We start from the raw sequence: 15,501 nt of genomic DNA, 5'->3' as shown, positions 1-15,501 counted from the left end.
TCTGGGAGCAAGATGTCCGTGATGGGCTGGTTTTCTTTTTGTAAACGGTGATCGTCTGTAGACGCTGCCACATACGTCTCGTGTTTGAGCCGTTGAATTGCGACTCCACTTTGTCTCTATCCTGACGCTTTGCTTGTTTGATTGCCTTACGAAGGGAATAACTACACTGTTTGTATTCGGTCATGTTTCCAGTCACCTTGCCATTATTAAATGCCTTGGTACGTGCTTTCAGTTGCACGAATGCTGCCATCAATCCACGGTTTCTGGTTAGGGAAGGTTTTAATAGTCACAGTGGGTACAACATCTCCTATACACTTCCTTATAAACTCGCTCACCGAGTCAGCGTATATGTCAATGTTATTGTCTGAGGCTACCTGGAACATATCCATGTCCACGTGATCGAATCAATCTTGAAGCGTGCAATCCAATTGGTCAGACCAGCGTTGGATAGACCTAAACACGGGCGCTTCCTGTTTTAGTTTCTGCTTATAGGAGGGGAGCAACAAGATGGAGTCATGGTCAGATTTGTTAAAATCCCCAGCAACAATAAATGCAGCCTCAGAATATATGGTTTCCAGTTTGCATAAAGTCCAGTGAAGTTCCTTGATGGCCGTCTTGGTATCCACTTGTGGGGGGATATACACAGCTAACCGAGGAGAGTTCTCTTGGGAGATCATATGGTCAGCATTTGATTGTGAGGAATTTTAGGTCAGGTGAACAAAAGGACTTGAGTTATTGTATGTTGTTACAATTACACCATGGGTCGTTAATCATGAAACATTTACCTCCGCCCTTCTTCTTACCAAAGAGATGTTTGTTCCTGTCGGTGCGATGCACTGAAAATCCTGTTAGCTGTACGGACTCCGACAACATGTCCCCAGCTAGCCATGTCTCTGTGAAACAGAGTATGTTACAATCCCAGATATCTCTTTGGAAAGCAACTCTTGCCCAAATTTCGTTGACTTTGTTAACTAGGGACTGGACATTAGCGAGTAATATACTCGGAAGCGGTGGGTGGTGTGCGCCTCACTAGAATACTGCTCCAGGCACCGCTTTCATCACCTTGTAGAGTCCATGCCCTAATGTTTTGTACACTCTTTGTGTGTGAGCTTCCATCAATTATATTCATCTAAATAGCTATGCTACACATCATTGTCCATGTGCAATATAGATCTACACTGAAGCCGCATACCATCCTCTGCATGAAGGTCACCAGACTGATATTACATGTAGCATAGTCACTTATCACTCATTTCCCTTGCATCCTTTACACTTCAACATCATCCAGGCATAATGATATTCTGTTTTGGCTTTGACAGTTTTTACCCGGGGTTAACCATTATGTAGCGCCAGTAAATGTCTTTGAGACCTATGGGGATTTGAATTGTAATGGTTGTTCACAATCGGCCAATGTGAGTTAATGCAAACAAATGGAAGTGCTTCCAATCCTGCTATCAATACATCCCCATTATAATTAATTCACTATTCTAGTATGGGTCCACATCCATCCACACCAACGGGCCTTTAGAAAAACATCAATTTGTAACGATTTGCAATGATATCTATCTAACAGCTCCACAGTGCATGCATTAACCTGTCAACCCTGTTGTTTTTCCCCCGTGGAAAGTGCGTGTCTGTGTGGTGGGGCGATGCTCTTTGGCACTGGTGGGCGTTCTGAGATCATGTGGCCCTAGGCTGTTTTTTGTATTGATGGGGGGCCAGGGATAAATGAGACAATGCAACGGGTTCTGGGCTCCAACTGAGCTAACCAGCAGTCTGGAGCACTGACGTGTGTGTGTGTGTGTGTGTGCGTGCGTGCGTGCGTGCGTGCGTGCGTGCGTGCGTGCGTGCGTGCGCAGAATCTGTAAGGTATCGGTCTGTTGATGCGTTGCGGTGTGTGTGTGTTTTTGTTCCATAATACTACCTATGTGTCACTTTGACATCATGTCAGTGGGGGATATTGGAGAGAAAATCACTCCACACAAAACAGTAATCCCCGGACTCAATGATGTCATAAGTGAAATCTGGGCCAAACACTAATTCAGCAAAAAATCTTTGCAGCTCTACTCTGCCTCGATACAGGAGTATACACACAGCAGAGCACATTCCTAATAGGCACAAAACAGTAATCAGTACATGAAGATATTGATTGTCATTTTTACAGCAGCTTAACATTACATGTGCCACATGGTTGCCATTGTGAGATGCTGTTAGTAAGTAAAGCTCTAATTTAGACTGAACCAGTAAATAAGAGCTTTCTCTTTTAACAGGGAATCAGAACGACGGAGCCTCCGTTCCTTTGACATTCAGCTTTATCTAACTGTAGATTAATGCTATTCCTTCAGGCTTAGTCTACTCTTTAATGGCCTAATTTCTTTGAACTTCTGCTCTGCAAAGTTTAATCATATTTTCAAAGATAATCTGTCTCCATCCTCTGTAAGGCTTCATACACAAAGACGGTTTTCTCTCTCTGACTTGAATGTGATGGGATGATATTTGAAATGACTGTCACTCGTGTCACTAGTCATTTGCCTGGGATAGAGCGAATGCTTTTAAATGACTGTTGCCTAGTTGCCTTTGTATACTGAGTGTACAAAACATTAGGAACACCTTCCTAATATTGAGTTGCACCCCATTTTGCCCTCAGAACATACTCAATTTGTCGGGGCATGGATTCTACAAGGTGTCCCATAAGAATGCTGCCACAGTTGTGTAAAGTTGGCTGGATGTCTTTGGGTGGWGGACCATTCTTGGAAACTGTTGAGCGTGAAAAACCCAGCAGCGTTGCAGTTCTTGACACACTCAAACTGGTGCGCCTGGCACCTACTACCATATCTCTTTCAAAGGCACTTACATATTTTGTCTTGTCCATTCACCCTCTGAATGGCACACATACACAATCCTTCTTTAACCTGTCTCCTCCCCTTCATCTACACTGATTGAAGTAGATTTAACAAGTGACATCAAAAAGAGATCATAGCTTTCACCTGGTTAATCTATGTCATGGAAAGAACAGGTGTTCCTAATGTTTTGTACAGTCCGTGTATATCAGTGGCGGTCAGTGCCGTTTAAGATAAGGGAAGACGATTACTTATTTTTTATGCGCATGTGCTTATTTCTATTACAGCATATTGGATGACTGTCACTCATATTCCATTCACCCAGCTCAATGTAACAGCGATTTTTCCCCCCCCTATACCCATCATGAGGTTGCTACAACCTAGCTTATTAATGAAAGTCTACAACGTAGGTGTAAAAATGTGAGTAATCAATGTGACAGACAGTGACACATTCAATACCGCCTTGCACACTCTTGCCTGCATCTAGTTGACCTAGGGTGTAATAATTTCTATTGCACAAATTCAGGTATTTTTATCCCCGTTTTTGATTCGTTTGCTTCCATTTAAGATTTTCTTTCAACAGAATCGGCGGAATGAATACACCCCTGATCACCATCACATACAGTTCACTTTCATAGCAGCAACATACAAACAGCATGATCACTTTGCTCGTTGTTTAATTATTTCTCACATCTACCCGCTCTCCTCCTCTCACCTTTTCCCTTCGCTTGTGGACTTCAGTGTACAACACAACAGCTGTCCGTGACCAGGGAAAAAACCTTTCCAAGCCAGTCTTTCATACCATAACGGCTAACCCCTATATACAGCCTCCATTGTTGTCACCATATTAGCTAACGTCATAGTCAACATAGCTACTAGAACTAACGCGTTAGTAAACCAGCTACAATCATGCAGTACAGTGTACAGCAAGCAGTTAGCAGTTACATCGGTGGGTCCGTTGGTAATAAATTAAATAAATTAGCCATCTAGCTAATATAGCATCCATCTCTGTTTGAGCCGGGTGTTTATGTAGGCTAAACTAGCCAGCTGCATTCGCTAGCTAAGTAAGTGAAAGTGAAAAAAATCTCTCTTGCTCTCGCTTCTCCTTTGTTTAAAACTCTTCAACTATTGTCTTTTTCTCTTTGAGTCAACTACTCACCACATTTTATGCACGGCGGTGCTAGCTAGCTTAGCGTATGCTTTTAGTACTAGATTCATTCTCTGATCCTTTGATTGGGTGGACATGTCAGTTCATGCTGCAAGAGCTCTGATAGGTTGGAGGACGTCATCTGGAAGTCCGGTCCGACCGGCCGGCCAGATAGGTCCGGACGGGACCTTGTAAGGCCGGCTGGCCAGTCGGTCCAATCTGGCCAGCTAACCCTATCCGGACATTCTATGCAGCCGGTCGGTCCCAGATAGGTGCGGTCAGCCTGCCAGACAGGTCCGCAATGCTATCCGGTGTGTACCAGTTAGCCAGATGGGACCATGTCGGTCCGGCCGGGACCATGTCGGTCCGGCCCTATCCGGACCTACCTGGATGGCCAGATAAGTCCGGATATGGTGGGCTGGCCAGCCGGCCAGGTAAATCTGGCAAGCCGGCCAGATTGGTAGTCTATAGAAGGGATTGAGAACAATGAGCCTCCAAGGTTTTGTATTGAAGTCAATGTTCCCAGAGGAGGCCGGAAACTAGCTGTCCTCCGGCTAAACCATTGTGCTACCCCAGAGTGCTGTTGAGGCTACTGTAGACCTTAATTGCAATTTTTTGTTGTGTTTTAATCAATTATTTTGTGACGTGAATATAATTAGTCTAGTTTTATCTAAAAAGCATAACTTTTGTAATGTTTCACTATAAAAAATAAATAAATAAATTGACTGAGGAATATGGTCCTTCCTCCTCTGAGGAGCCTCTACTGGTCTATGCTGTACTGTAGTCTGGCCTTCTCGGTCATGCACCAGGGCCACTAGGGTCACTGAACTCAGTGTGGCTTCATATTCAACGTCTTATCTTGGGGGGGGGGGGGCTCCACTTCAACTTCCTTGAGAGGTTATCCCCTTTAGATACGTTACAGCAGAATGTTGAAGAACAACGGGGAATTTGAGTGATTCCCTTATGGTGAATGATAGACATAGCAAAACGTCTTCAGGGAAACACTCCACGTGATCACTTCATCAATGTCTTGGTGAGAGTGGTGACCATGGAGAGAGCTTATAGCTTGTGAAATAAATGTCTGACGAACATAAGTCAGTTATATAGGCTTAAATGGGCGGGCTCTTCAATTAAAGTTGTACAAGGCTTCAGAGGAGCACTAACACAGTATCCTGTATACCACCATCCATGATCCTGTACTTTTAAAAACTCAAAATTATATTCTGTATAATGAAATTGCATAGGCTACAATAAGTACATTTAGCCTGATGTGCTTGTCTAGAAAGTAAAAGAAGGATGGTACTTGAAAATGCATGTCTTGCGTTTTGTATGTTGATGTCATGGCTTGACGAGTAAATGAATGTGTCGTTGTCTGATTGTCAACAGCAATGAGACAGCGGAACAGTAAGAGCCCTCACATGTTTATGTCAGAAGTCTGAATCAAGCATCTGACACTGAACAAATACGCTATTCTCAGAAATCCTTGACAGTCACTTACAGCATATGCTCATTTAACCACCATACACTGTGGGAAAGTTTGTATGCTTGTGTATTTGCGTGAGAAAAAAAACTTAGAATAGACCCACAACACTTATCCTCATGTTTTGTTTTGGATATTTTGGTGTCCAGAGCTCAATGTCACTACAAATCWTCAAGATAATGTGTTGTCTCTAACTGAGAAAATAAGAATTGGCGCAAGAGTTCCAGGGGTAATTTAATGACGTGGTCTGGAGTGGATGGGATAGTTAAATGGGCGAAGGAGTCTGCCAGCTGGCTGAACGATTCACGGTGAAGGACAGGTGTTACTTAGTGTTTTAGGCTAAGGAGGAGATGTCCAAAGCTCTGCACTGGAGAGACCATAGGATGGAAAGTTCTCATCAGTTTTGATATTAGCCCTCCTCAGATTCACATTGAGAATTATTGCCTCTGCTATGTACAAAACAATGCTCMTTAGCTATACTAATATACATAGTCACTGCACTATGGTTTTATTACTGAAAATATTTAAATGAGAAACATTGTGACATTTTTCCATATGTACCACTAATCTCTTCAAAGACGAAAGCAAAGAAATTACACAAATAGTTTACTGCCGCTGTTCTGTCCTAGGGGCTTGTGTTTGGAAAAGGAAACAGGCATTTATGTATTCTAAAGCGGAGATACTAAGATACTACTAGATCTCTGCTAATGTGTTTTACTTCAAGGAAATGAATAGGTTCTCCACTCGCTTGTGGGATTCACACACACACACACACTCTTCTGAAATTGCTCCCACAGTCCACTCTGATTCCCTATCCCTGGAGCAATCTGGAAAAATGTCTTGGTCATTTATATTTTGGCTGTTTGTCAAGCCAGCTTTTGCCTATCAGTTATTCCTGGGAAAGTATGTGGGTGGGTAAAAGGTTGTGGCACTCATGTTGTTTGGGTCTGCCAGTTTACTGTAAGTGTCTCTGGAAACGTGCTAAAATTAGAAGGTCTGGGCCTTGGTTAATTCAGGGGTATTTTGTCTCTGAGCTCCTGTTATGTAGCAGTCTATCTCAACTGCATGCTCTGAGGGCATGTGTGCTGGTCCTGGGTTTTAGAAATCAACTTCATACAATTACAGCCAGCAAATATGCAGACTCTACTATGTGTCGGTCTCTGTCAAGTATCCCAGACACAAACAGAACAATCTGACGTGAGCTGATAAGACGGATTCACACGCACACACACAAATACACACACGCACACACTCACACATACATATGCATGCACTGACACACACTCACGCATACACACACACACACAATTGTTATATGGGCAAAATCAAAAAAATTGCTTGTCATCATTTATTTTTGTGCACAAAGCCCTCTTTCTATTTTAAATGAAAAAAGAGCCAAGCAGAAGAGGGATAATGCAGTTATTCCACGGTAACAGAGTGACACTGAGACTCCGATATTTCACTTTAAAATGTATGTTGACAAAAAATAGTGATTGCAAAGTTAAACAAACCATGCAACTATATGCACAGTGGCTAATTAAAACATTTTCCAAACACATTTTTACAAAAACACATTTACTTTGAAGAACAGTGCAGTTGCAAAGTTTGGTAACAGAYTGATAGCACAAACATTACAAACCGTCATTCTGTTARCAAACTTTGCAACTGCATTGTTTTTCAAGTAAATGTGTTTTTGTAAAATCTGGAAATTGGAAATTGTTAAAACTAGTCCTTGTGCATAGAGTTGTATTGTTTGTTTAARTTTGCAGCCATTGGTTTTTGTTTGACATTAATTTTTAAAGTGAAAAATCTGAGTCTCAGGAACACAGGGAATTGCCCTTCTCTCTGTCTAGAGGAGGACAGAGAGTATGGTCTGAGTGTGTCTCTCTTGTCTGTACCAGAAGAGAGAAGTTTRGGTGGTGACAATCAGGACCACCCACCATTGTGTTGACTCAGGAGTCATGGGATATTTGTGTTTGACGCTGCTGGCATCACAACGTCCTGGTATGGGATATGAAGAAAGGATGACGTAGAATAACAGAATTTATTGGGATAAAAGCTCAATTGGTTTTGCTTGATCTTTGGGATGTCTGTGTTATTTTTATGTACTGATGCAGTATTTTACAATATAGTTAAAATGTAGCTATAATTCTACAGAAGGTAAAGGACGTTTTGAGAAAGACATGACTGGTACAGTATCTGAGATTTTGTTATATAATTTTTGTGTGTGAGTGTTTACGTGTGTGTGTGAGAGTATTTATCGCTGTGTCTACTGAGAACGTAAAGCGGTGCTTTCGTTCTAGCCCTCTGCTATTCAGCAGTAGGAAAATATATCGTATGTACACTACAGTGTGTGGCCTGTATTTGACCTATCTCTCTCTCTCTGTCTCTCTCTGTCTCCTTAGTCGGACAGCAATGCCAGTTACCTGCGAGCAGCGCGGGCTGGGAACCTGGAGAAGGCCCTGGACTACCTCAAGTCTGGGGTAGAAATCAACATCTGCAACCAGGTGGATTACTATTCATCCAACATCTGCTCTTCAATTCATTCCCATTTTGTACACAATATGACACTTTTAGCTGCGCTCTTAGAAAATAAAGGTGCTATTTAGAACCTAATAGGGTTCTTTGGTTGTCCCCATAGGAGAACCTTATGTAGGACCCTTTTTGGCACTCGGTAGAACCCTTTAGGTTCCAGGCAGAACCCTTTTGGGTTCTACCTGGAACCAAGAAGGTTTCTACCTAGAACTCAAAAGGGTTCTACATAAGGCTCTCCTATGGGGACAACCAAAGAACCCTATTAGGTTCTAAATAGCACTTTTATTTTCTAAGAGTGCAGCTAAAACCATTTTTTAAAGAYTGTATCAGTCAATGTAACTTAAACTATTTGCATCAAATACATTTAATCCTGTGGCTGTGTGATACATTTGTAAAATTTAAATCAAGGCCACATCATCAATTAGTCATTTGAATGTACTTGAAAGTCTGAGTAATCTCAGACCATGGGCACAACCTGTCTCTCTTTCAGAGAATGTATGCTGGGTGCCATAGATGTATTTAAACTACTTTCTTTAATTTCATTCAGAATGGGTTGAATGCTCTTCATCTGGCCTCTAAGGAGGGTCATGTAGAGGTGGTGGCTGAGCTGCTGAAGCTAGAAGCCAATGTGGATGCGGCGACCAAGGTGCGTACCACTCTGCTTCTGTCACTGCTTTGTTGCTGTCAGACAACACTGAGGGGATGATTCAGTGAACTACAAGCATGATGAGGAACCTTTTCCTGGAGACTCGTGGTAGCTCCTAGGGCTGATATTCAGTGAGATGTGCGGAGGACCCAGGTTCGATACCCAGTTGGTCACAAACACAACATGAGCTTAGCATTCAGTGTTCAGCATCAGTGTGGTCAGCAGCATGTCCATGTTTGTTCATAGAAAGACTTGGAGACAGTAGCTACCATTAGTGTTCAGTGTTCCCTCTCTCCCAATGGAAGCAGACACTAGTTACAGTATATGTTAATTCTGCGCACTATGAAAAATGCAACACTAAGGAGAGTCTTCAAACTACTCAACATCAAACTCTTCAGCTCTTCAAATGATACCTCAGACACTAGTCTAAGGAGGCACAGTAATGTTTGGCTTAGCTGAATGGGCATGATATCTGCACTCCTGCTTTTTTGTTTTAATTGTTGTAATCAAGACACCTGTCTTAAACTAATTCCTTCTCTACCTAGAGGGGAGGGATATATCTATGTCCTTTTAGTAGACACAGCATATGTCACTACTGTCATCACAATGCAAACAATGTGCCGGGGGTGCAGCCATGAGGTACACGCGGACACTGGGACTGGTGGGGGAGGGATTAACTGACATGCCTCTCATTCTCTTCTCTAATCCAGAAAGGAAACACCGCTCTTCACATAGCCTCCCTGGCCGGCCAAACGGAAGTGGTGAAAGAGCTAGTGACCAATGGAGCCAATGTCAACGCACAGTCTCAGGTAGGATATCCATAACACACACACACACACACACACATACTATACATAAGCTCAGGTCATAGATACAGAGCACATCAGAACACATCATTATACACAAATTCTAATGATAAGGAATCTGTACAGGATTCACACTGTAGGCCATCCCCTGACATAAACATTTAAAGGCCCAGTTCAGTCAAAAATGTGATTTGCTTATGTTTTATATACACTACCGTTCATAGGTTTGGAGTCACTTAGAAATGTTCTTGTTTTTGAAAGAAAAGRACGTTTTTGGTTCATTAAAATAGCATCGAATTGATCAGAAATACAGTGTAGACATTGTTAATGTTGTAAATGACTATTGTAGCTGGAAACGGCAGATTTTTTWATGGAATATCTACATAGGCAGAGTTGCATAGAAAAAGCTATATTTCAGACTGGCCAATAAAAAGAAAAGAWMAAGATGGCGAAAGAACACATACACTGGACAGAGGAACTCTGCCTAGAAGGCCAGCATCCCGGAGTAGTTGCTTCACTGTTGACGTTGAGACTGGTGTTTTGTGGGTACTATTTAATGAAGCTGCCAGATGTACTTGTCCTCTTGCTCAGTTGTGCACCGAGGCCTCCCCACTCCTCTTTCTATTCTGGTTAGAGCCAGTTTGCGCATTTCTGTGATAGGAGTAGTACACAGCATTGTACAAGATCTTCAGTTTTTTGGCAATTTCTCGCATTGAATAGCCTTCATTTCTCAGAACAAGAATAGACTGACGAGTTTCAGAAGAAAGATCTTTGTTTCGGGACATTTTGAGCCTGTAATCGAACACATAAATTCTGACGCTCCAGATACTCAACTAGTCTAAAGAAGGCTAGTTTTATTGCTTCTTTAATCAGAACAACAGTTTTCAGCTGTGCTAACATCATTGCAAAAGGGTTTTCTAATGATCAATTCGTCAACCAGTCTCAACGTCAACAGTGAAGCAACTACTCCGGGATGCTGGCCTTCTAGGCAGAGTGTATGTGTTCTTTCGCCATCTTAATCTTTTATTTTTATTGGCCAGTCTGAAATATAGCTTTTTCTATGCAACTCTGCCTATGTAGATATTCCATAACAAATCAGCCGTTTCCAGCTACAATAGTCATTTACAACATTAACAATGTATACACTGTATTTCTGATTAATTTGATGTTATTTTAATGGACCAAAAATGTGCTTTTCTTTCAAGAACAAGGACATTTCTAAGTGACCCCAAACTTTTGAACGGTAGTGTATATTTCCACACTATATGAAGTTGGAATAATACTGTGAAATTGTGGAAATGATAATAATGTCGTTTTACTGTAAGAGCTGTTTGAAATGACTGCCTYAAATTTCAGCCTGTTTTGGTGGGATGATTTTGGCCTACCTGGCAGTCACCAGGTGGTATATGTTAATAGACCAATAACAAAGAGAGTTTCAAACCACTCTGCCAATAACAGCTACASTACATGGCCAAAAGTAGGTGGACACCCCTTCAAATTAGTGGATTTGGCTATTTCACCCACACCCCGTTGCTGACAGGTGTATAAAATCGAGCACACAGCCATGCAATCTCCATAGACAAACGTCTAGGAGCAACAATGGCTCAGCCGTGAAGTGGTAGGCCACACAAGCTCACAGAACGGGACCGCTGAGTGCTGAAGTGCGTAAAAATCGTCTGTCCTCGGTTGCAACACTCACTACCGAGTTCCAAACTGCCTCTGGAAGCAACGTCACGTCAAGAACTGTTCGTCGGGAGCTTCATGAAATGGGTTTCTATGGCCAAGCAGCCGCACACAAGCCTAAGATCACCATGCACAATGCCAAGCGTCGACTGGAGTGGTGTAAAGCTCGCTACCATTGGACTCTGGAGCAGTGGAAACACGTTCTCTGGAGTGATGAATCACACTTCACCATCTGGCAGTCCAACGAACGTGTTTGGCGGATGCAAGGAGAACACTACCTGCCCAAATGCATAGTGCTAGCTGTAAAGTTTGGTGGAGGAGGAATAATGGTCTGGAGCTGTTTTTCATGGTTCGGGCTAGGCCCCTTAGTTCAAGTAAAGGGACATCTTAATGCTACAGCATACAATGACGATCTAGATGATTCTGTGCTTCAAACTTTGTGGTTTGTCGGGATTGGTGTGGAAGAACTTGACTGGCCTGCACAGAGCCTGGACCTCAACCCCATCAAACACGTTTGGGATGAATTGGAACGCCGACTGCGAGCCAGACCTAATTGCCGAATATAAGTGCCCAACCTCACTAATGCTCTTGTGATTGAATGGAAGCAAGTCCCTGCAGTAAAGTTCCAACATCTAGTGGAAAGCCTTCCTGGAAGAGTGGAGGCTGTTATAGCAGCAAATGGGGGACCAACTCCATATTAATGCCCATGATTTTGGAACAAGATGTTCCATAAGCAGTTGTCCACATACTTTTGGTCATGTAGTGTAGATTCTTAATTTAAAAAATTCCACCAGAGTGCTTATTTTCACTAAGCACAGTTACTGTGGAAGTTGTGTAATATACTTTTATGGTACTGTATAATTCTCATAATTCTCACATAATATAGGCTACTCTGTGTGCTTTATGGTTGATTGTTGCTGTTGTAATGAGTTTCCTGTTGGTCCTCTCTTGTAGAATGGCTTCACCCCGCTCTACATGGCAGCCCAGGAGAACCATATTGAGGTGGTTCGCTTCCTCCTGGAACACAACTCCAGCCAGAGTATGGCCACCGAGGTACCTGTGTGTCCCCTCCATCCCTCCCACCCTGCCTGTTATGTTGTTTACTGCCCTCTCTCTCTGTCTCTCTGTCTCTCTCGCTGTCTCTCTCTCTCTCCTTCGCTCTCTCGCTCGCTCTCTCTCTCTCTCTCCCTCTCTCTCTCCCTTCCTCCCTATTATCTCTACATGTTTACCTCCATCATACTCTTTTTTCCTCTCTCTCTTCATCCCCCCCTCCCTCCTCGTCCATTTCCATCTCCCTCTTTCTTTCTCTGTTACTACCTCTCTCTCCTTCCCTCCTTTCCTACATCACTCTCTCTATTGTAAAATGCCTCCCTCCCCGTCACTCACTCTCTCCAATTCGTTCGTCCGTCTTCTCTTCTCTCTCTCTCTCTCTCTCTCTCTCTCTCTCTCTCTCTCTCTCCTCTCTGTCTGTCTGTCTGTCTGTCTGTCTCTCTCTCTCTCTCTCTCTTTCTTCCCTCCATGCTGCATTCAGGGACTTCAGCAGGCAGCGCCTCATTGATGGTAGTGTATAGTAGAGCTGAATGACCTTGAGCAGGCCGGAGATAAAGTCTCCTTTATCCCCTGCCAGCCTCTATGGCCCATTTACACTCGAGAGCTGCCTGCTGCTGGAGCCAGGAAGCTGCTGCCTCTGATGAGAATCCACCAGTAAAAACCACTGGTCTGGTCCACTGTCCATCATGAGAAAAAAAAAACTGTCCTTGAGAAAGCAAATGTCACACACACACACACACACACACAACACACCACACACACACAACACAACACACACACACACACACACGACACACACACACACACACACACACACCACCACACCACACACGACACACATCACACACACACACACACACACACACACACACACTGTAACATGTAAATGATGTATGATTGTGGGAGAGAAGTGTTCTTTACTGTTATGTAATGTATGCAGTACATGCTCCTGCTTGCTGTCAGAGGTAATGGATATAGTGTATAAATGTACATTTTTATGTTTTAAGTACAATACATTTTGGCATGTTGGTGTTGTCAACAGATTTTTTTTAAGGATATAAAAAGAAAGAAAGACAAATATTTGGTTGGACTTTGTGTAATATAGATTTTACGGCTGTCATTAAAATGTAATCGAGTTAATCGCAGGATTTGCTGTTAATCACGATTAATCACAAATTCAGAATTTGCTCAAATTGAGCTGTAATGTAAGATTTGTTTATACAAAAGCATTACAAGAATATTGACGTCTTGATTTTGTCCTAAGTAACGGTTAACAAAATCAGGTACATTGATAAAGCACTCTTTAACCTCAATGTCAACATATATATCAATTTGCATAAGGTTCTATGACGTCATCTATCCGAAACTGATCTAAATGGCATACAGACATCAAAGAGCATAGCAGGCATAGCTGTTCCCATAGCGATACCCTACTGTTCTTGTAACACATTGTCTTTAGTAATACAGTACTACCCCTATCCCCCTGTAACAGGACGGGTTCACCCCTCTGGCGGTGGCGCTGCAGCAGGGGCATGACCAAGTTGTGTCTCTGCTCCTGGAGAATGACACCAAGGGCAAGGTGCGTCTGCCCGCCCTGCACATCGCCGCCCGCAAGGACGACACCAAGGCAGCAGCATTACTGCTCCAGAATGACCGCAACGCAGATGTGGAGTCCAAGGTGACCACTACACCACATTCTGCAAATGTTATCTCTCTCCCTTTGTTTCTCACCTCTGTCTTTCTGGCTCTTTTCTTATATGAGTAGGATCATACGTTTTAATCAAATTGTTTAAATGTGTTTCTTTGATTTAATTGTTTTCTTATGTTTTTTTACTTTGAGGTTTGTGTGTAATAATGTGTAGGTGCATGTGTGATAATGCATTACATTATTCTCAGTAAGACAATACAGAGAGGAGAGAAGGAAAGCTGGATATAAAGAGACATAGCTGATTCTGTACTGTGACCTTATATCCTGCAGAACAATTTAACCACAACTGACAGTTTTGTTTGGAACTTTGCAACTTTTACTCTTAACATTAACAACAGTTTCTGCATAAAGTTGAGCGATTCAAAACATCTCTGGCCAACTAGAAACCTACTCCAGTAACTCCACCTGTAATCTCTCCTCGTTGTGGGATGTTGTGCGCACACTAACCACCCATTCTCTCCTCTCTTGGCCGGCCTTGTGCCGTCTCCCCTAGATGATGGTGAATAAAACGACAGAGGTATACCTGTACACTGTACTGTACTTATTCTATCCATCGTAGCTTAAACAAATCCAGAAAACAACCTCCTGTATCATGCACTAGTGTTGTTGCAGCCCCATATCTCCCTTCTTTTTCTGTTTTTTTGTATTTTCCCCATCCCTTCATTCATGTAGTGTATCTCTTATTACTGGTAGATAGAGATAGCTCTGTAATATTGCATCATGTCTTACTAATACTGATGTGGACTGTGGATATCTGTAGCTGGAGGCTAGGAGGGTTCCAATGATTCCATGGGTTCCAAGACAGATATCCTGCCATAACATGGTTAATGATAAATAATGTTATGACACAATACTTACAATACCTAAGTGTTACTGTTTATCAGACTGTATTTTGATCATAATCTGGCCTATTAGGTTTGTTAAAGAACCCAGCCTCCCAGCAGCAGAGAAATGGTCTACTTGTTAGTTTATTAGACTGCATTTACAGTACCAGTCAAAAGTTTGGACACACCTACTCATTCCAGGGTTTTTCTTTATGTTTTACTATTTTCTACATTGTAGAATAATAGTGACGACATCAAAACTATGAAATAACACATATGGAATCATGTAGTAATCAAAAAAGTGTTAAAAAATCAAAATATATTTTACATTTGAGATTCTTCAAAGTAGCCACCCTTTGCCTTGATGACAGCTTTGCACACTCTTGGCATTCTCTCAACCAACTTCATYAGGTAGTTTTACAAAGCTGTCATCAAGGAAAGGGGTAGCTTCTTTGAAGAATCTCAAATATGAAATATATTTTGATTTGTTTAACACTTTTTTGGTTACTACATGATTCCATGTGTGTTATTTCATAGTTTTGATGTCTTCACTATTATTTCTACAATGTAGAAAATAGTAAAAATAAAGAAAAACCCTTGAGTAGGTGTGTCCTAACTGTTGACTGGTTCTGTATATCTTAACCTCCCGGACCTCCATAGTGCATGGGACATGAGTTACCTCTTGTTGGTGCTGTTTCCAAAGTAAAAATGACAGAAGGACTCCACCACACCAAATTATGGCAGAGAGGACTGCCCTCTCAGAATGCCTGTTTTGGCCGGCA

General features: G+C 42.3%; 1 protein-coding gene across 1 annotated transcript in view; it reads left to right on the top strand.

The window, feature by feature from the left end:
- LOC111951794 (ankyrin-3) overlaps positions 1-15,501 on the top strand; it is a 116,800-nt gene that overhangs the window by 41,569 nt on the left and 59,730 nt on the right. The window contains exons 2-6 of the mRNA XM_023970008.2: positions 7,873-7,974; positions 8,550-8,648; positions 9,359-9,457; positions 12,092-12,190; positions 13,680-13,865. Of these exons, the coding sequence (XP_023825776.1) occupies positions 7,873-7,974; positions 8,550-8,648; positions 9,359-9,457; positions 12,092-12,190; positions 13,680-13,865 (585 nt within the window). The remainder of the gene's footprint in view (positions 1-7,872; positions 7,975-8,549; positions 8,649-9,358; positions 9,458-12,091; positions 12,191-13,679; positions 13,866-15,501) is intronic.

Source organism: Salvelinus sp. IW2-2015, linkage group LG25, assembly GCF_002910315.2.
Source record: "Salvelinus sp. IW2-2015 linkage group LG25, ASM291031v2, whole genome shotgun sequence".
Classification (NCBI taxonomy): domain Eukaryota; kingdom Metazoa; phylum Chordata; class Actinopteri; order Salmoniformes; family Salmonidae; genus Salvelinus; species Salvelinus sp. IW2-2015.
This window is presented reverse-complemented; position numbering and strand designations above follow the sequence as displayed.